The sequence below is a fragment of the Leucoraja erinacea genome, chromosome 11 (assembly GCF_028641065.1).
Source record: "Leucoraja erinacea ecotype New England chromosome 11, Leri_hhj_1, whole genome shotgun sequence".
In the NCBI taxonomy this organism is placed as follows: domain Eukaryota; kingdom Metazoa; phylum Chordata; class Chondrichthyes; order Rajiformes; family Rajidae; genus Leucoraja; species Leucoraja erinaceus.
Genome location: NC_073387.1, coordinates 60288603 through 60309870, shown reverse-complemented (window position 1 = coordinate 60309870; position 21268 = coordinate 60288603). Strand labels below are relative to the sequence as shown.

General features: G+C 42.7%; 1 protein-coding gene across 1 annotated transcript in view; it reads right to left on the bottom strand.

Moving 5' to 3' along the window:
- LOC129701877 (lysine-specific demethylase 3B-like) overlaps positions 1–21268 on the bottom strand; it is an 86976-nt gene that overhangs the window by 25257 nt on the left and 40451 nt on the right. Inside the window, 8 exon segments of the mRNA XM_055643367.1 lie at positions 21–290; positions 1926–2185; positions 5085–5415; positions 11548–11675; positions 12768–12875; positions 13762–13914; positions 16092–16306; positions 18987–19188. Of these exon segments, the coding sequence (XP_055499342.1) occupies positions 21–290; positions 1926–2185; positions 5085–5415; positions 11548–11675; positions 12768–12875; positions 13762–13914; positions 16092–16306; positions 18987–19188 (1667 nt within the window).

Below are 21268 nucleotides of genomic sequence, written 5' to 3'. Positions count from 1 at the left end.
AAAATGTAGGTATTGTGTACCTGACCCTGCTTCCAGCACTCCCTGAAGATCTTCCAGTTATTTTGGTTGCTGGGGTCTTGTAGGCAGAGAAGGCGACCATCACAGAGCCAGCAGTGCTGCGTGTTTGGGTCTAGAACACTCATTTCCATCACACCTTGCTTCTTGGTCTCCTTCATGGCCTCTGTAGAATTCCCACTTCGCTTTGATGGGTCAGTGGACATTTTGTTCTCCACCACCGATGCAATTATGTGATCCAGGAAATTTGGGAGCCCTCCTTTTCCTTTCTCAGTCTATTTTTTTTTTTAAAAAGCGTGGGTAAAAAAAATTAAAAGCCTCAGAAGTCATTTAAAATAGTATAGTTCTGCATTCTAGATGGAAGCCCAAATTTATTGTTCTATATTATTCCATTCGACACATAACATAGGAATGAAAACACTTCAAATCCTTAGATATTCATTTCCCTTTCTATGGCAGAATAGAGCTGATGGGACTTGGAACTCATTAACAGGCTACCAATCCTCTTTTGATGATGTATATTGATGTTCAATAACTGGAATTCACTGTGGAGTTTGTAAGGCTGATGGAGAGCAATTGTCCATATCTGAATATGTTACGAGTGCACGGATATAGCGTATGGAATCAATGTCGAGGATTCTTAGGGTCTGGATGCTAGGGATACCCATGGGTTGTGACAAAGCAGTCTGGGACATTGGATAAAGAGCATGACCATTAGGCTGCTGGTTGAGTCCTGTGTTGGACAGGTATCTCAGACACAAGTGAGCAATTTGCAAGGTTAGTGGAGATAGGCCAGTCTTTCCTCGTCACAACCCAATCAGAGTGGTTTAGTTTTATTCTTGTTGGGTTTTAAATCTTACAAAGTGACTTGCTAATAATCACCATATATGTCTACAATTCTCATAGATTAGGTTGGAGAGATAGCAGTCATTCTTTCCTGAAAGACACTAGTTAACCAGATTTTCTTTTTAAACTATAGTTAAATCAAAAAAAAAACCCAAAAAAAACCGGTGCAGGAACAGGCCAGCAGATGCCCAACACTTGTCCCACCATTCAGTATATAATGTCCCAAAACACTCAACTCCTTATTCCATCTCAACCGTAAATATCTTATATTACCCTCAGATAAATTTCTACCGCCCTCAGCCCTTTATTTTGCAGCGTGTCCCCTAGGTTGTGACTCGCCCACTAGTGAAAATGGTGGGGAATTTCATGGTTATTCCCAGCACTTTAAAAAATGTTATTATTTAGGCAGTGAGCAGGTGCTATAGAGCACAGGAAGGTAGATGCTCCCGCCCCCACGAGTCTTGGGCAGATGGAAGGCAGTCCATCTAGGAGAGGGAAAACTTAATTTAAAACCTCCACTGCCTTGTGGCCATATCCAGTCATGGAAAAGTCTCCTGGAGTAAACCTCAAGAAAATCCAGAGTCGGATCCCCTAAGGCAGTTCGTCGTTGTCTACAACCTCGCTCTGGCAGCTCCTGCAACGGCGCTGGTGCCAAACTGTAACGGCCCTGCTGTTCCTTTGGATCGATCAGCGACGTGGAGAGGGGGGATGTGCTACATGGGCAACAGCCTGTCCTCCATATGACATGGTCTAGGATGCATCACCCATGGTAAGTCATGACCGAGAGGGGGCTACTATTTACCTTCTCTAGCTGTCATGTTGGAATTTGAAATGACCAAAGGGCATTCATTCTTGCCTGTGAATCACTAGTCCATCAACCATAAGGGTACAGTACAAGTTTGATAACAAGACTAGACACAATACAGCATGCATAACTTTTGTTATATTGCTTTTAACGTTAAAAATGGCACAGTATGGATCAACTTCAATACCGGTTGTTGAATCATACCATTTTTAATTATTTGAATTTCAAATATCGTACTGTTGTGCTGAGATATACTCACTGTTGCGACAGATGTGAAGACGGATGGAAATGGAAGGTTGGTCTCAGCAGCGCACCGTTGTAAGTTTCCTGGGGCAGAATTTAGAAGATCCCTAAGGCTTGACCCTTCACTCTTGGTGCTCGAAGGGCCTCCAGATAAAAGACTGCTGAAGGGTTCTAAAATGGAGGGAGGCTTGGACAAAGCATTAAATGAATCCAGAGCTAATGGAGGCTTAGAGTCTTGATTTTGGCTCAGCACAGATCTCAAAGAATTACTGTTTTCTGGGAAGAAAGGAAAATGAAATGTTGAACTAGCAAATTATAAAATGCATTAGCAAAAGCAACAATGTCCTTTCTCTACTATAAGGGTTGGTTAACAGTGTAATTGCTTTAAGTGAAAGCTTTAATATTTGCCATTTGTGAATGCCCCTTATCACAACCATTAGGAGAGGTTTGAAAATCTTTATGTACTTTCGAGATGAACGTCCACATAACCTATCCAAGGAAACACAAGATCTAAGAGGGCAGTTTCATCCTACTATAAATAGTTACGTTAATGTTTGCCAATTATCACCAACATTCAATTAAATTAGTAATGTCGCTAGTTATACTATCACTTAGAAACAGAATACCTGTAAAACCTGTGAAAGGGTACAATTGTCACCAAACACTAAATTCAGTGAACCTGTATCTGAATGTGTTTATAAAACACATGCCGATTACCTAGACATCAGGTTCATATACAATTTTATTTTGGGAGGTTTGAAAATCTGGTACGTACAGGAATAAGGAGACACATATAGGAATGCAAACTTACATTTTTATGTGAAAGAAAACCAAAAATAAATGCAGATGCTGGAAATTTGAAATTAAAAGAGAAAATGCAAGAACCAGACAGACGAGATGGAAAGCGTTGTTAATGATTCAGGTCTGAAATACTTTGTCAGAGATTAATTAACCAATTCACAATGGTCCCTTTGAGGAATATTATCAAATAAAAAATCCCCTAAAATGTTTTCAAAATAGACAAAATCCTGCATAGAGAGGAAGGATCAGTTTTTAATTCCCAAGAAAGTCAGATGTTTTTAAACAGCAGGAACATGTTACAACATTTTTAAATCCCACATCTGGCACCACACCCTAGCAGATTATTCTCAACAGAACATCAATTCTGGATCAGGGACATATAGTTGTGGCCCACATAACTATATTAAACTTGTAAACCAAAGAATTCTAAATGTAACCTTCTCAAGAGTAAGCCAACTCAACAAAAAACAGATGAAACTGACCCCGTGAACTTGAGTTGTATTCTTATTAGAAGGTTAAGCGCTCAAAGTGGCAAAGGAATCTGATCAGGTGGAGCAGATGAGGAAACCATTTTCACTGGTGAGGGATCCAACACACGTAGGGAAAAAGCATGGGACTAAAATTCAAAAGCACTTTTCACAAAAAAGGGCCATAACAACCTGGAACAATCCCAATGTTCAACACCACCTTACCACTAATTCCAAACAATTATTCATTTTGAAGTTGAGATTAATTAAATGTAAAGGAATCAGGAGTATTAGTTGGTTACTGTAAATCCACTTCGGGGTGAGTGGTGAAAGGTGAGCTGATGAGCATGGGAGAGAATCAGGTGAGGGACTGCAGGGAAATGGGAAGTGATGGAATTGCTCTGCTGGGAGCTGGCACAAAGTAATGGGATAAAGAAGGTCATCTTGTGTCTTAAAAATAGACAGATAAATGGACCACCAGCAATGTGTTCAAGCATGTTGAAAAAGTAATAGCGAGAAGTAAGTAAGTAAGAAGTTGAAAAATGATGTACATAAATAAGGTGACCATGCTCTGAATTATTTGGGCCAAAGTTAGATCAAATACTCATTTAAGGCATCCCTCCCAGCAAGAACATTTAAGTGATTACCTGTTATGACTGGAAATATCAGGCAGTAAACACACAATTTAAAATATATTCTATGTAGTAATATCTTACAGCTTTCTTGATACCAGCAAAGAAATGATCAGTACTGCAACACATTCAATAAGCCAGTTCTGTATACTGAAAAACGCTAGGAATCAAGGGATTTGTCATAGGTCACTGGATCTAAACTGTACGTAAATTCTTATCTTTATACATACTTGTAAAATTACATTTAATCTGAGGAACGGGGGTGTGAGGTAGTGGGAGTAACAACGAGGGGGGCAGATGCCAGTGGGGGGTCGGGAGGGCGTGCACAGACCCGCGTCTCATTCACAGCCCTTGTCCCCAGTGCCGAGCTGCCGCTGGACCCCCCCCCCCAGGTGTCCCGTCCTTGCCCGGGGGGGGGGGGGCAGTCAGAGACATCCGGGGCAAGGACGGGACACCCGGGGGGGGGGGGGGGGGGGGGGTCCTCAGATGGCCCTGCTCCAATTCGGCCCCGATCCTACTCCCGAGGAACCCATTCCTTTTCTCCGGGGATGCTGCCCGTCCAGCCGAGCCTCCACAGCACCCCGCGCATACCCCCCCGTCGATAGCCATCGGCAGCCACTGGGTGGGGGCGGGGGGCATGGCTGCCCAACCTACAGGGCGCCGGCGTGCTGCGGTGGCTCGGCTGCACGGCTGGACCGACACCATCCCCAGAGAAAAGGAATGGGTGACGTTTCGGGTTGACACCGCTCTCCAGAGATGTTGCTGGCCCGCCGCAGTGCCCTGTGTGCGTTCATGGTGGTGGCCGGCGCTTGTCCCCCACCGCCACCAAACGTCTCCGTCTGAATCATAACACCCTCCACCAGCAGGGCCTTTGATGCCGGAAGACTACAAGCAGCTCCAGTGGAACCATCCCAGCTCCGACTGACTCACTGGCCCATGACCTGCCAAGGGATCCATAGTGGAGCTAGTGCCGGCTGCGAGCTGGCCTGACACCTGCGGCCGGGGATGGGATACACGGGGGGGGGGGGACACATGGTCCAGCGGCAGCAACGGAAACCCGCGCATGATCCCACGAAGCATAAAGCACTCACTGAAACAAAGGTCTGATAACCACAGATAACACACAGCAGATACACACCCTCCAATGTTTATCTCCAGTGACCTATGACCTGGGCATGCACAGTCTGAATACCGAACTCGCTATTCCACAAACAGCCCAAGACTGGAGACTTCTCGGATATGAACTCAACAGTTAAAATATAAAAGGAACCGTACCTTTTTTCTCCTCCTTAGCCTTCTGTGTGGCCAGGTCAGCCAACCAGTGCAGTGCAGATGTCGTGTCTGCTGAACTCAGTGTTGTATCCTTCAATGTTGAAGTGGTGGAAAAAGCTTCATTGTCACTTGCAAAGCTCATGTTATTGCAATTATCGTCAGCCAGGTTCACACTACTGGCTTCTCCAGCTTCACAGTTTCTAATGTCTGCTGACTCTGCTTTCACCTCTGCTAAACTCCCATCAGATTGAGGTAACATCGCAGAGCTTCCGCCACTTACAGACACTTCGTTCAAAATAATTGCTGGAGCAGGATTGGGAAGATTGGTTGAAAGCTAAGGGAATTCAGAATTTAAAATTGATATTAAATCATTCACACTGCTGTACAAAAGTAAGACTGAATTACAACACAGGAAACAAACTATTGGCCATAAGTCCAAGTTGGGCTTTAACTTTCATATGATCAAATACTGCTATTCCTAATTTCTCATCTCTCAATCACCTGTCCAATCCATGCATTGGAATGGACTTTGAGGTTATGGAATTCACTTAATTGCTGAATTAGAATCAGAGGTCTGAAGATTTTCTTCCTGCATTGTACATTTGATTTTGTGATTTTTGTGACCGGGAACCATCTTCTTTAAGCAACCTTGTTGCTTCCATTCAGAATTCCAAACTATTTATATTTTGCCCCATTTTCTTCAATGGTCTAGAAAATAATAAATCAACTTTGTTACCCTTTTCAAATGTATTTTTTCACACTAGGCAACAATCTTCTACAGCTCCAGTAGATGGTGAATGATAAGCATCTGCATTCCCAAGCAATACATAGAAACATAGAAATTAGGTGCAGGAGTAGGCCATTCGGCCCTTCGAGCCTGCACCGCCATTCAATATGATCATGGCTGATCATCCAACTCAGTATCCCGTACCTGCCTTCTCTCCATACCCCCTGACCCCCTTAGCCACAAGGGCCACATCTAACTCCCTCTTAAATATAGCCAATGAACTGGCCTCAACTACCCTCTGTGGCAGAGAGTTCCAGAGATTCACCACTCTCTGCGTGAAAAAAGTTCTTCTCGCCTTGACTCAGGCAGGACATTCCAGGAATGGGGCTCAGATGTTTCCTGCACCCTGTGATCCAACTAAATCAGAACTGGTCAACTGACCCAGACAGGCATCTGTGGATAACTGGACTAAATTCAGCTTGCTTCAGCTCATTAAAGTTTTAGCTAAGATCTATTTTACTGCTTTTAAAACACCCACTTCTCTGGAGATGCAATGTAGAACTTGAATCAGATATTTGGTCTGAGATATGTCTTTAAAATTCAAGAAGATGTATCTATTATAATCCTCCATTATTTTAAAGCATCAGTTTATTACCTTGTAGAATGGGGTGACTGCCATTGCTTCAGGCAAACTACATTAAATAATCTTAAAATATTAAGTATTTCCGACCATCTTTGCAATTGAACCACAATGATGCTGTCTTGTCTCTTTTCTGATGCTTAATACCTCGCATTCAGCCCTCTTTCCCCACACCCGAATTCAACATATACATTATGGATAATAGACAATAGGTGCAGGAGTAGGCCATTTGGCCCTTCGAGTCCTTCAATATGATCATGACTGATCATCCTAAATCAGTACCCCATTCATACTTTCTCCCCATATCCCTTGATTCCATTAACCCCTAGAGCTATATCTAACTCTTTCTTGAAAACATCCAGTGAATTGGCCTCCACTGCCATCTGTGGCAGAGAATTCTACAGATTCACAACTCTCTGGGTAAAAAAGATTTTCCTCACCTCAATCCTAAATGGCCGACCCCTTATTCTTATACTGTGACCCCTGGTTCTGGACTCTCCCAACATCTGGAATATTTTTCCTGTATCTAGCCTGTCCAATCCCTTAAGAATTTGATATGTTTCTATAAAATCGCCTCTCATCTAAATTCCAGTGAATATAAGCCCAGTCGATCCATTCTTTCATCATACTTCAGTCCCGCCATCCCGGGAATTAACCTGGTGAACCTATACTGCACTCCCTCAATAGCAAGAATGTCCTGTCTCAAATTAGGAGACCAAAACTGCACACAATACTCCAGGTGTGGTCGCAGCAGGGCCCTGTACAACTGCAGTTGGACCTTGCTCCTATACTCATATCCTCTCGCTATGAAGGCCAACATGCCATTTGCTTTCTTCTCTGCCTGCTGTGCCTACATTCTTACTTTCAGTGACTGATGTACAAGGACACTCAGGTCTTGTTGCACCTACCCGTTTCCTAATCTGACACCATTCAGATAATGTGTAAGAAGGAACTGCAGATGCTGGTTCAAACTGAAGATAGACACAAAAACCTGAAGTAACTCATCGGGACAGGCAGCATCTCTGGAGAGAAGGAATGGGTAATTTTTCTGGTCGAGATCCTTCTTCAGACTGGGGAAATGAGACATAGACGAAGATGAGGAGAGATAAAGAACAATGAATGAAAGATATGTAAAAAAGTAACGATGATAAAGGAAACAGGCCATTGTAAGCTGTTTGTAGGGTGAAAACAAAAAGCTAGTGTGACTTGGGTTGGTGAAGGATAGAGAGAGAGAGAGGGAATGCTGGGTCTACCTGAAGTGAGCAAAATATTCATGCTACTGGGCTGTAAGCTGCCCAAGCGAAATATGAGATGCTGTTCCTCCAATCTGCATTGAGCCTCACTCTGACAATGGAGGGGATCTAGGACAGATCTAGGAATTAAAGTGTCTGGCAACATGGAGATCAGGTTGGTTCAGGCGGGCTGGGCGAAGGTGTTCTGCGAAACGATTGCCCAGTCTACGTTTAGTCTCGCCGATGCATAAGAGTCCACATCTTGAACAACAGATAGAGTAGATGAGGTTGGAGGAGGTGCAAGTGAACCTAACCTGAAAGGACTGTCGGGGTACCTGGACAGAGTCGAGGGAGGAGGTATAACGACAGGTGTTGCATCTTCTGCAGTTTCAAGGGAAGGTACCTGGGGAGGGCGCGGGAAGGGACGAGTTTACCAGGGAGTTGCGGATGCGGAGGGAACGGTTTCTGCGGAAGACAGAAAGGGCTGGAGATGGGAAAATGTGGCTAGTGGTGGGATTCCGTTGGAGGTGGCAGAAATTTCGGAGGATTATGTGTTGTATGTGATGGCTGATGGGGATGGAAGGTAAGGACTAAGGGGACTCTGTCTCTGTTGCGACTAGGGGGAGGGGGAGCAAGGGCGGAGCTACGCGGTGCCGAGGTGACATGAGTAAGGGCCTTATCTGTGGCGGGAGAGGGAAACCTCGTTCCCTAAAGAATGAGGACATCTCGGATGTCCTGGTATGGAACTTCATTTTGGGCGCAGATGCGGCATTGGTGCAGGAGGTAGCCCAGATGCAGTCATCAATGCAACGGAGATAGAGTTCGGGGATAGGGCAAGTGTACGCCTGGAACAGGGATAGTTCAACGTACCCTACAAAGAGTCAGGCATAGATGGAGCCCATGCGAGTGCCCATAGCTGCGCCTTGGACTTGGAGGAAATGGGAGAAGTCGAAGAAGTTGTTGAGGGTGAGGAGTAGAGGGAAATTGGATGGTTCTGTGGTCGAGGAAAAAAACGGAGGGCTTTAAGGCCTTCTTGGTGGGGGATGGAGGTGCAGAGTGACTGAACGCCCGTAGTAAAGATGAAGGAGTGGGGGCTCGGAAAGCGGAAGTCATTAAAGATACGAAGGGCAAGTGAAGTATCTTGGACAAAGGTTGGGAGAAATTGGGCCGTGGGGGGGGGTAAATAGGATGGAGTTGAGGTACATGGAAATAATTTCCGTGGGACAGGAGCAGACAGAAACAATGGGTATGCCAGGGCAGTTGTTTTTGTGGATTTTGGGAGAAGGTAAAATTGGGCGGTGCGGGGCTGGGGAGCGATAAGGTTGGACGCTGTGGAAGGCAGACAGCCAGAAGTGAAGGAGTCAGTAATGGTGTTTGAGATTATGGCCTGGTTCTCATCTGTGGGATCATGTTTTGTGTCTACCTTTCAGATGCTAATCTGCCTTCTTGTTCTTGCCATCAATGATAACCTCGCATTTATCCACATTATACTGCATCTGCCATGCATCTGCCCACTAACCCAACCTATCCAAGTCCCCCAGCAGCCTCATAGCATCCTCCTCGTACCACGCACTGCCATCCAGCTTTGTGTCATCCGCAAACGTGGGGATGTTACATTTAATTCCTTTGTCTAAATCGTTAATATATATTGTACTTAACTGGGGCCCCAGCACTGAGCCTTGCGGCACCCCACTAGCCACTGCCTGCCTTTCTAAAAAGGACATGTTAATTCCTACTCTTTGCTTCCTGTCAGCCAACCAGTTCTCTATCCACATCAATACTGAACCCCCAATACCATGTGGTCTAATTTTGCACACTAATCTCGTGTGTGAGACCTTGTCAAAGGCTTTTTGAAAGTCCAGATACACAACATCCACTGGTTCTCCCTTATCCATTCTACTTGTTACATCCTCCAAAAATTCCAGATTAGTCAGGCATGATTTCCTTTTCATAAATCGATGACTATCATGTCGCCCCACTGCAAATGCGCTGCTATTACATCATTAATAATCAACTCAAGCATTTCCCCCACTACCAATGTCAGGTGAACTGGTCTATAATTCCCCGTTTTTTCTCTTATTCCTTTCTTAAAAAGTGGGGTTACATTAGCTACCCTCCAGTCCACAGGAACTGATCCATAAAACCTTGGAAAATGATCACCAATGCATCCACAATTTCTGGGGATTTATCTGCCTTCAGTCCCAACACTTTACCCAACACCATTTACAGACTAATCTGGATTTCCTTCAGTTCCGCCCTCAGTCCCCTTGTATTTCTGGGAGATTATTTGTTTCTTCCTTAGTGAAGACAGACCCATAATACTTGTTTGAACTGGTCTGCCATTTCCTAATTTCCCCATTATAAATGTACCCGTTTCTGACTGTAAGGGACCTACATTTGTCTTCACTAATCTTTTTCTCTTAACATAACTATAGAAGCTATTAGTCAATTATTATATTCCCCGTAAGCTTTCTTTCATACTCTATGTTCCCCCTTCTTAATTAACCCCTTTGTCCTCCTCTGGTGAATTCTAAATTCCTCCCAGTTCTCCGGTTTGCTGCTTCCTCTGGCCAATTTATATGCCAGACAGGGATGAATAATTGTGGTAACTCATCCATATGAACTTTAAATCTTTGCCTTGCATATCTACTGTCAACCCTTTAAGTATCATATGCCAGTCTATACTAGCCAATTCCCATCTCATGCTATCAAATTTACATTTTTTTTAAGTTCAGGACCCTTGCCTCTGAATTAACTGTCACTCTCCATCCTAATGCAGAATTCTACCATATTATGATTACTGTTGCTCAAAGGGCTTTGCACAACAAGATCACTAACTCATCCTTCCTCATTACACAATACCCAGTCTAGGATGGCCTACCCTCTAGTCCGTTCCTCCACATATTGGCTTAGAAAACCATCACGTATATACTCCAGGAAATCCTCCTCCTCAGTGTTGTTACCAATTTGGTTAGCCCAACCTATTTGGAGATTAAAGTCATCCATGATAACAGCTGTACCTTTGCTACACACATCCCTAATTTCCTGTTTGATGCTATCCCCAACCTGACTACTGCTGTTTGGTGGTCTGTACACAACTCCAACATGCGTTTTCTGCACTTGGCTATTTTGCAGTTCCACCCATGCAGATTCTGCACCATCCACGCTAATGTCTCTCCTTACCATTCCATTAATCTCCTCTTTAACCAGCAGGGCCACCCCGTCTCCTCTTCCTTTCTATCTATCCTTCCTGAATATTGAATACTCCTGCATGTTGAGCTCCAAGCCTTGGTCATTCTGGAACCATGCCTCCATAATCCCAACTATATCGTATCCATTGGAATTTTCTTCTATTGGAAGAAGATTTTGCAATTCCCTCCAAGAATCTTAGTGGTAATAAGTTGAACAACTAATGCCAATAGCAGAGGAATTATCCTAGAACTAAGCCAAATTTGCTTTGATATCTCTAATATTTTATTAGAACTATTGTTGATTTTGAATTTGTGTTTATAGCACACGTGTAGAACAGGCTGAGATTTATACATTATAAAAAATGTTTTTCTAGGAATGAGTGACACTGGCCTTCTGCCACCACTCTACCCATCACACACCTCAAAGACATCTGGCATCCTTCCATCAGTCCTTTCTCTAGTGACAAACAATCATTATTCTCAACTCTGACAGAATTTATTTCTCATGCCCCAATTGAAAACCTATTGTTTCTCCACATTCCAAGTATGACACTTTGTGTTTAGAATATTAATACTAACTGATATTTAATTTGGGACAACAGAATAGACATTTGTGGATTTTAAAGTGGCTTCCCCTGAACAGCTAGTTCTGAGAACAATGATCAATACAACATACCTGTGATACTCCATTTGGTGGTGCTGGCTTGGGTAAAGGCTTGAGCTGCTTGGTAATACATGGGCAATTTGCTTTGATACCCCATTTTCCCCTGGTGGCATGGACCATGTCTCCAATATCATACAGAGCTACGGATTTAAAAAATAAATATTTTCAAAAACACTTTGCTTATTTTTTTAAAGCAAAAGGCAAAAAAGCAGCAGCTGCTTTTTAAAACAAATCAAAAGAATAGATTTCCCAGGTTACGAACACTCAACATATGGTGTTTGGGAAACTGGTGGGATGATGTGCTGGTTGCTGCAGGCATACTCGGTCAGGTAAGAATGGGCTCTTTCAAACATCTGCTCTGCCCCACCCCTATCTCCCCTGGGGCACAACTGACCTCAATAAAATTTACATTGCAAAGAAACCTTAGATTTGTTGTCAGCTGCAATCTGCACAGACTTTTACATTGAAATTGACATTACATTCTGCAGCTTTCATTACAGATATTCTACATGCTCAGTGTGGACAGCAATTATCAGGAGGCACTTTGCTACTCTGATCTTTTGATAAGCTAAAGGTATAGCCAAGGATATCCAGCCCCTACTGGTCATAGTCGCTGTAAAAGATTCAGGGGAAAAATGGTCCCCCAGCATGTTGGCGAGTAAGCTTAAAAACTAGATTTTTTTTATTTTTTTTTAAATGCAAGTCACTAGAAATTAAAAATAATGTTAAAGACTTGTGCAACATCTACAATTATCTAAATAAAAATGAACTAAAAGCAATTTGTTCATAGGACTTCAAAACGTTGGAGGATATCCAAGTACAAGAGCCAGCAGAAAAAGATTTAAAATGAAATGTAGTTATTCTGGGTAAAGGAACTATCCTGGTAACTAATTTATAAGTTTAAAAAAAAAACCAAATGGGTGATCAAAAAGTTGCACTGCGTCATCATGATGAATGTTCAAATCACAAATAGTCGTGGATGTCACTTTCGGACATCAAGCAAGCTGCCTCAACAGGTCCCAGAGAAACAGAGAGACCTCTTTCAGATAGATCAATAAAAGTAAGGATTGAGCCTTGCATCTTGTGTATTGCAGAAAGTGACTAATAAGTTGAAAAACATAGCAGGAAGGAAATACAAGATTCTATGGAAAGTAATCTCCTGGTTTCTGAAGGCAAAGTCCAGGAGAACTTTGTGAAAGGCTATTTCCTGCACTTGTAAATCACGTACTAACCGGTGCTGGGAATAATCTGCGTTGGCATCAGATTCACTGGGTCATGTGTCTGCCCCTTTGCGCATTTCAGCCAAGAGAAAACTTCATCTTCAAGACTGTCATCATCCTCTGAGGAAAAGAATGGATACAATTTACCAAAGGATGATCATTTCAAACTGCAACATACTGTATCATTCAATCAGCAAAGTGATCAAGATTGAAGAATACTATTGAACTTTGACAGTATTCATTCCATTTACATTTGGGAAACTGAATGACTATAATGCAAGAATACACAGTGGTACAATAAATTTCAAGCATGGGAACTAGACATTGACTAAGATCATAGCTCATAGTTTAACTCAGCAGTTTTTTTTGTTTTTTTTTTAAATCAAGAGTTTTTCCACCATTTGGTTTTGTGCTTACACTGGCCCCAGAACATCATCCAGTGCTCTCATTTCCACTGGAAAACAAACAGGTCTTTCACCAGAATTGGAATCTGCAACAACTCTCCATTAATTAATTTGTGGTTTTCTTGGTGTAACAGGCAACTATGATACTATGGTTACTTGCTTGCTCTTCTCATGTTCTTCTCATTCATAAACAAATCCGCTGGATACCTGACCCCTTCTTGCCACGCTCGTGTTGCCTATCCTTTGCTTCCTTGTTTTTCATGAGACATTTTCTGGAATTCAATTTTTCGAAAATGTTCCCAACGCAAAATGATAATCTCAGAAATCTATAATGAAGCAACATAACATACATGTATACCTCCAGCAGTGTGCTGCCTCCAGGATATTCCAAATCCAATATTTTTGTTCGTCGTACATAATTACCATGGCCTTAATTATAAAGCATCTAGACCTAACTCACATAATTCTCACCTACCAAGCCTCTCTTGAATAAATCTCTTCAGACCAATTTAACTAATTAGGTCCAAATGTGAGTGCAATAATGGAATGGCTCTACCAGAGTACCCCAGAACAGTTCTCTGCATTTCACAGCTGTGCCATACCTTGTGGCGGTCGACTCTTCCTCATCCTGTAGCAATCAAGGCATACACCAAAGCCACATTTGCGACAGACCCAGTGGATGTTAAAGAGAGTCGTCTCACAAGCATCACACATCTCTCGAATACCACGTACTGCTCGTTTCCATGCCAATTGCTCTTAAAGTAAAAAAAAAAAAAAACAACAGTCAATCCACAATGGACATCAGAGGAAAGTAGAGCTAGGGAATTATGACAGATGACAGCAAGCATTCAGAAGAGAGGAAACTTTTGTTTCTGACTGGGCAATTTTCTTAAACAATTCCAAATTACTAGTTTACTGTAAAATAACATGGTTCTCATAAAAATACTGGAATTAAAAAAGCAACTGATCACAAATTATCCGTGTTATTGCTTGTGCCGGCTAGATTCACGTGTGCTTCCTCTTATCTTATCCATTGCGCCTGATGTTCCCAACGCGTCCTCCCGCAAGACTCAACGACCGCTTCGCCAAACACTTAGTCGGTCCGCCACGTCCTACTGGATCTCCCGGTTGCTAACTGCTCTCCCTTTTCCCACAAGGATGGTGTCCTAGTACCAGGACGTCACGGATCAAGGGTGAAGGTAAGCAGCCGGAAGTGGAAGTGCATGTCAGCACAAATAACGTCGGGAAGAAGAGGAAAGAGATTCTGCAGCGTGACTTCAGAGAGCTCGGAAGGCTGAAAAGCAGGACCTCCAGGGTGTTATCTCCGGTTTGCTTCCAGTTGCTCATGCTGGTGAGCGCAGGAACAGGGAGATAGGGGATCTGAATGTGTGGCTGAGGAGCTGGTGCATGGGGCAGGGATTTAGATTCTCAGATCATTGGGATCTGTTTTGGGGTACGGGTGAATTGTACAAAAGGAACGAGTTGCACCTTAACAGGCGGGGGACCAGCATTCTGGCAGGCAGGTTTGCCACTGCTACACGGGTGTGTTTAAACTAAATAGTGGGGGGGGGGGGGGAAAGAGTAGACAAAATTGGAAATACAAGGATGGGAGTTAAAGGGAAAGAGAGTTTGTATGACTGCAGAAACCAAATTTCGTTTGAACCTCTGGGTTCAAATGACAACAAATAAATTGTGTTGTATTGTATTGTATTGTATTGTATTGTATAGGAAAAGTTAAGAAAGACACCTGAATTAACGGGGCAGAAAGCTCATGAAGGGATTCAGGTTCAGATCCGATTCAGATACGGACGGCCCGATGTACAGGCCCTCTCGTCGGGATGATCGAAGCTCCGACATCGGAACGGATGGAACACACTCTGTGGCTTGTGCTCAAATCGGCCACTTTCTTACCAGAGACCGCAGCTTCTCGATGTTATAGCCCGCAGGCAGGCCAGCAGTCGGAGCTCTTATCCGGCGATCCCCAGCAAGAGATCCCTGGCTCAGGCATGATAAGTCTGCTTCACGCCTGCTGCTAGAAGCTCCGCAGCCCACGACTTCACGATGTTAAAGTCAGCAGGCCGGAGATTGGAGCCTTTCTTCTGGCTCCGCAATGGAAGTCCACGCCGCGCCTACTGTTGAAGCTCTGGGCCGGTCTCCGGGAAAGGCCGCACCAATCCAAGTTGTTAGGCGGCGAGGGAGGGTGAGAAGGCGACTAGTGGAAAAGTCGCATCTCCGCCAAGGTAAGTGACTGGAAACGGTTTCCTCCTCCCTCCCTCCCCCCACCACCCCCACATAAAAACATACCTAGGGACATTAACACATACATTTAGACAAACTAAAAAAACAAAAAAAGTCGAAATGACCGACAAACTGCTGGCGAGGTTGCTGCGCACGGCACCACCCGATGATGTTAAAAAAGTGTATAACATAGCAAAGAGTAGCGGGAAGCCAGAGGATTGGGCAACTTTCAAATAACAGCAGAAGGTAACAGATAGGAGAGTATGGCCAAGTGAAATAGGAATCGATGTGAAAGGTGAGGTGAGTAATGGATTAAAAGTATTATATATGAATGCCCGAAGTATAAGAAGTAAAGTGGATGAGCTTGAGGCTCAGTTAGAGATTGGTAGATATGACATTGTGGGGATTACAAATACATGGCTGCATGAGGATCGGGACTGGGAACTGAATATTCAGGGTTATACGTCCTACAGAAAGGACAGGCAGGTGGGCAGAGGAGGTGGGGTAGCTCTGTTAGTGAGGGATGAAATTCAGTTACATCAGTCTGAAGAAGGGTCACGACCTGAAATCACCCATTCCTTCTCTTCAGAGATACTGCCTGTCCCGCTGAGTTACTATCATCGATTTAAATTAGCATCTGCAGTTTCTTCCTATATAATCTACAAACAGCATTGTCTACAATACATCAACGTACGGTGTGGTTCCACCAGAAGCAGAGCTTCTTTCTCAGACATCACCAGCTGACAGAATTGGTCACCGACGTTTGCCAAGATGTACTTGGATGTTTCCAGGTCAAGGCCTTCAGCAGGTATACGGGATGGAATCCAGAGACTCAGGGCTTCACCATCACATTGTCTGGGATTTAGAAACCCTCCCACACGCAGGACACCTGTCCTTGTAAAGGCAAGTCTGGAAAAAGAACGAAAAACTCGACAGTTGATACAGAATATTTAATATATGATTGATGAGAGATTTTTTAAACAGTATTGAAAACCTTGTTTAAATATTTATATAGTGTTTATTCTTGGCTACTGAACCAATACAAAATTCTGCCCTGTGTTGAAGTGCACAACATGTTACAAGTGACTTGTAGCGATGGTCTAGGCAAGCCAGTGATTGGATCATGTACTGAATTGAGAATAGTCATTTCCTTTTGCTTTTCTGAATTACAGAACACTGAAATAAAAAACAATGCAGATAGATTAGCCAAACTTTAGTATGAAGAGAAAGTTCTTCCTAAAATACGGAAGTTCCGAAAAACAATTCTGGAGAAGCGAGGACAAGTTTTAAGTTTTATATCCACATGTTGTCTTGAAACACTTCAAACACCACAACTAAGGAGCAAAGTAAAAAAGGAAATCAGAAGGGCAAAAAGAGGCCAAGAGATAACTCTGGCAGATAGCATTAAGGACAACAGCAAAAGATTTTATAAATATATAAGGAGGAAAAGGGTAACTAGAGAGAGTGGGACCCCTCAGGAATCAAAGCAGTCAACAGCAGTGGAGCCACAGGAGATGGACAAGGTCCTCAATGAGTATTTCTCCTCTGTACTTACTGAGGAGAAAGACAGGAGGATGGAGGAACTTAGGGCAGTCAATGGAAGTGTCTTGAGAGCAGTCAGAGTTACGGTTGAAGAGGTGCTGAAGGTATTATCGTGCATGAAGGTAGACAAATCTCCAGGGCCTGATCAGACATATCCGAGTACATTATGGGAAACTAGAGAGGAAATTGCAGAAGCCCTGGTTGAAATTTACACAGGCGAGGTGCCAGAAGACAGGAGTGTGGCAAATGTTGTCCTTTTATTCAAGAAGGGCTGTAGGGTATATGCTGGGAACTATTGGCCAGCGAGCTTAACAACTATAGTTGGAAATTTACTAGAGGGTATTCTGAGGGATAGGATATACAGGCATTTAGACGGACCAGGGCAGATTAGGGATACTCAACATGGTAGCCCTAATCTATGGTTTTGTACGTGGGAGGACCACAGCTATTTACAATATGCATTCATGATTTAGATGAAAGGATTGTGAACTGTGCAGAGGATGCTATGAGGAAGCAGGGTGACTTGGACAGGTTGGGTGAGTGGGCAGATGTATGACAGATGCATGACAGATGCAGTTTAATGTGGATAAATGTGAGGTTATCCTTTTGGTGGCAAGAACATGAAGGCAGATTATTATCTGAATGGTGTCAAGTTAGGTAAAGGGGAAATACAATGAGATCAGGATGTCCTTGTTCATCAGTCACTGAAAGTAAGCATGCAGGTACAGTAGGCAGTGAAGAAAGCTAATGGCATGTTGGCCATAACAAGAGGAGTTGAGTATAGGAGCAAAGAGGTGCTTCTGAAGTTGTACAGGGCGCTAGTGAGACCACATCTGGAGTAGTGTGTGCAGTTTTGGTCTCCAAATTTGAAGATGTTATTGAAACATATAAGATTATTAGGGGATTGGACACGTTAGAGGCAGGAAACATGTTCTCGATGTTGGGGAGTCTAGAACCAGGGGCCAGTTTAAGAATAACGGGTAGGCCATTTAGAACGGGGATGACGAAAAACCTTTTCACCCAGAGAGTTGTGAATCTATGTAATTCTCTGGCAGTGGAGACCAATTGTCTGGATGCTTTCAAGAGAGTTAGATAGAGCTCTTAAAGATAGTGGAGTCAAGGGATATGGGGAGAAAGCAGGAACAGGGTACTGATTGTGGATGATCAGCCATGATCACAGTGAATGGCGGTGCTGGCTTGAAGGGCCAAATGGCCTACTTCTGCACCTATTGCCTATCCCAACATTTAAGAACCAGTTAGATAGGTACATGTATAGGACATGTTTGGAGGGGTATGGAACAAATGCTGGCAGGTGTGATTATTGTAGCTTGGACATGATGGCCAGTGTGGGTAGGTTGGGCTGTGGGGCCTGTTTCCACACTGCATCACTATGACTTTATAACACAACAGTGGGCCCACTGGGCTTATCAGGACTTCATCTGTAGGATTCCCTTCTTTATCCTTGAGTGGTCCTACCTTCTCCCTGGTTATCCTCTTGATCTTAATATAGGTATAAAACAATTACAAATTTGCTTTAATCAAACTTGCCATTTAGTTGCCCCTTTAGCCCCTCTAATCAGCTGCTTGAGTTCTTTCCTCCTTTATACTCCTCAAAGGTTCTGTCCGATTCCTTCCTATTAAACCTTGCACGTGCTTCCTTTTTCTCTTTGACAAAGAGAGATGCAAGGTTCTCTTACTTTGTCATTCTTATCCCTCCTCCTCACTACAATATGTTGGTTCTGATCTTCGATCAACTGGTCAGATATGGACAATTGTTCCCAGTGTACCACGAGCTCCTAATGTAGGGAGTTGTGATCACTTCGTAAATAGAACTTTTGTAATAATCAAAATGCTGTTTATTATATTGGCCAAGGCTCATGTTAACTTAAACAGATAAATATTAAAAAAAGACGTATAAGGGATGGAAAAATAATACATAGACCGATTAACAAAATTAATCTAAAAGCGAACATTTTAAAACAGCAAAAATAATTTCAAAACAGAATGCACCAAGGACTAGTACCTTCCAATTCCCCAGTGCACTTACTTTCTAAAGTGGAAGAAACGACAGGACACCGTTGATTCATCGTGATCTTTAAACTTTCGGTAACGCACCAATCGACATTCTCTGCACTTGTGAAGGTGTGGAGCAACATTGATACAGGAACCATCTTGCAGGAAAGATTCTCCAGACTGCTTCAGCTTTCTCACCTTGCATAGATCCTTTAAAACAGACTGATCCACAGAAACTGATGGGGAGGGAAAGATAAAAATTGAATTAGAATTCACAACTATATGGAAGACCTCCTACAGCCTTGCATGGTGGTGGGCAGTTGATACAGGAATTTAATCATTTGTTGTGGTAATCAACAATACAGTCTACGACAGACCCAGCATGAGGCAAGGAAAAATGCTTTAATGAGGAATTTATAATTGAAACCTTTATAATCCAAAGTGACCTGTTCCTTAAGCATAAGACACATACGATATGACATGTCTTAAAACACTGATACTGCTATTACAAGACATTCATGTCAACATTTCCAAAGACGACAACATTTTCCATAGTGATTAATCATCAGTCTCTTGATTATTGATTCTGAGTCATTTTCTGTGTCTGGTCATGGAAGATTTGTGCACCTCTAATTGGCTAAAACACTAGGCATAAAAATGGCTTTGTGAAAGTTAACTGGCTTTTAACAGTCAGCAAATCCCAATACAAATGCTTACCCTTCTGATGTTTGGAGAAACTATTTTAAAGGAGGAAGTGTATGTTAAAAACTCACTTTTTCATTCATCCCACACATTCCTCTATAGACCTTTACATATAAATCACCAACAATCTCCCCTTTGAGACACAAACTTTTTCATTAAATAAATCTTCCAAGTGCAGGACAGCTGAACAAATCAATTCAGATAACATCAATAAAACCTAATCCTTAATACCACATCTATATCATCAATGAAATGGGACTAGTGCATTATCTGAGCTCATGGGTGCAATAGAGTCAAGTGATTGAATTTTCTATATTTGTTTATTTCTATCCAATTGTGCCTTTGTAATGTTGTGGTTTTTAAATACCTAACTGACCATAAATAATCATACACCTATTATTATCCTCTCTATTCAAATATAATCAAATCCTAGTGTTGGGGAAATACATACAATTACACAAACAAACACATAATTTACTTCCAATCAGCACAGCTAATGTGGTCAATTATTTGATTAAATAGAACCTGAAAGGTGTTGGTAATAAGAAAATACTGTTTACATACTTATCCCAGAAAGTCAAAAGCATTAATCCCCTTTGAATTAGCATTTTCAACAAACCACAAAAACAGACAGACATACCACAGAATCCACCAACATCTGCCACACAAATTCTGAGGTGTAGAAACATATAAAATAGGTGTAGGAGTAGGCCATTCGGACCTTCGAGCCAGCACTGCCATTCAATATAATCATGGCTGATCATCCAGGATCAGTACCACGTTCCTCCTTTCTCCCCATATCCTTTTCCAAAGTCACAAGCAAATTGATAAACAATTACAAAGTCATTACAAATACTTCTAAAACCTAGATAGCAGTAACAGGATCGGTCCGAGTCAGCATGGATTTATGAAGGGGGAAATCAAGCTTGACTAATCTTTTGGAGATTTTTGAGGATGTAACTGAGAAAATGGGCAAGAGAGAGCCAGTGGATGTAGTGTACATGGACTTTCCCCACATAGGAGATTAGTGGGCAAAATTAGAGCACATAGTATTGGGGGTAGGGTACTGACATGGATAGAAAATTGGTTGGCAGACAAGAAACAAAGAGTAGGGATGAACAGGTCCCTTTCAGAATGGCAGGCAGTGACTAGTGAGGTACCGCAAGCCTCGGTGCTGGGACCGCAGCAATTTACAATATACATTAATGATTTAGATGAAGGGATTAAAAGTAACATTAACAAATTTGCAGATGACAAAGTTGGGTGGCAGTGTGAACTGTGAGGAGGATGGTATGAGGATGCAGGGTTACTTGGACAGGTTGGGCGAGTGGGCAGATGCATGGCAGATGTAGTTTAATGTGGATAAATGTGAGGTTATCCACAGAACGGAAAGGCAGATTATTATCTGAATGGTGTTAAGTACAACATGATCTGGGTGAGATCTGAACATAGAAACATAGAAAATAGTACAGTATCCTGTACCTGCCTTCTCTCCATACCCCCTGATCCCTTTAGCCACAAGGGCCACATCTAACTCCCTCTTAAATATAGCCAATGAACTGGCCTCAACTACCTTCTGTGGCAGAGAATTCCAGAGATTCATCACTCTCTGTG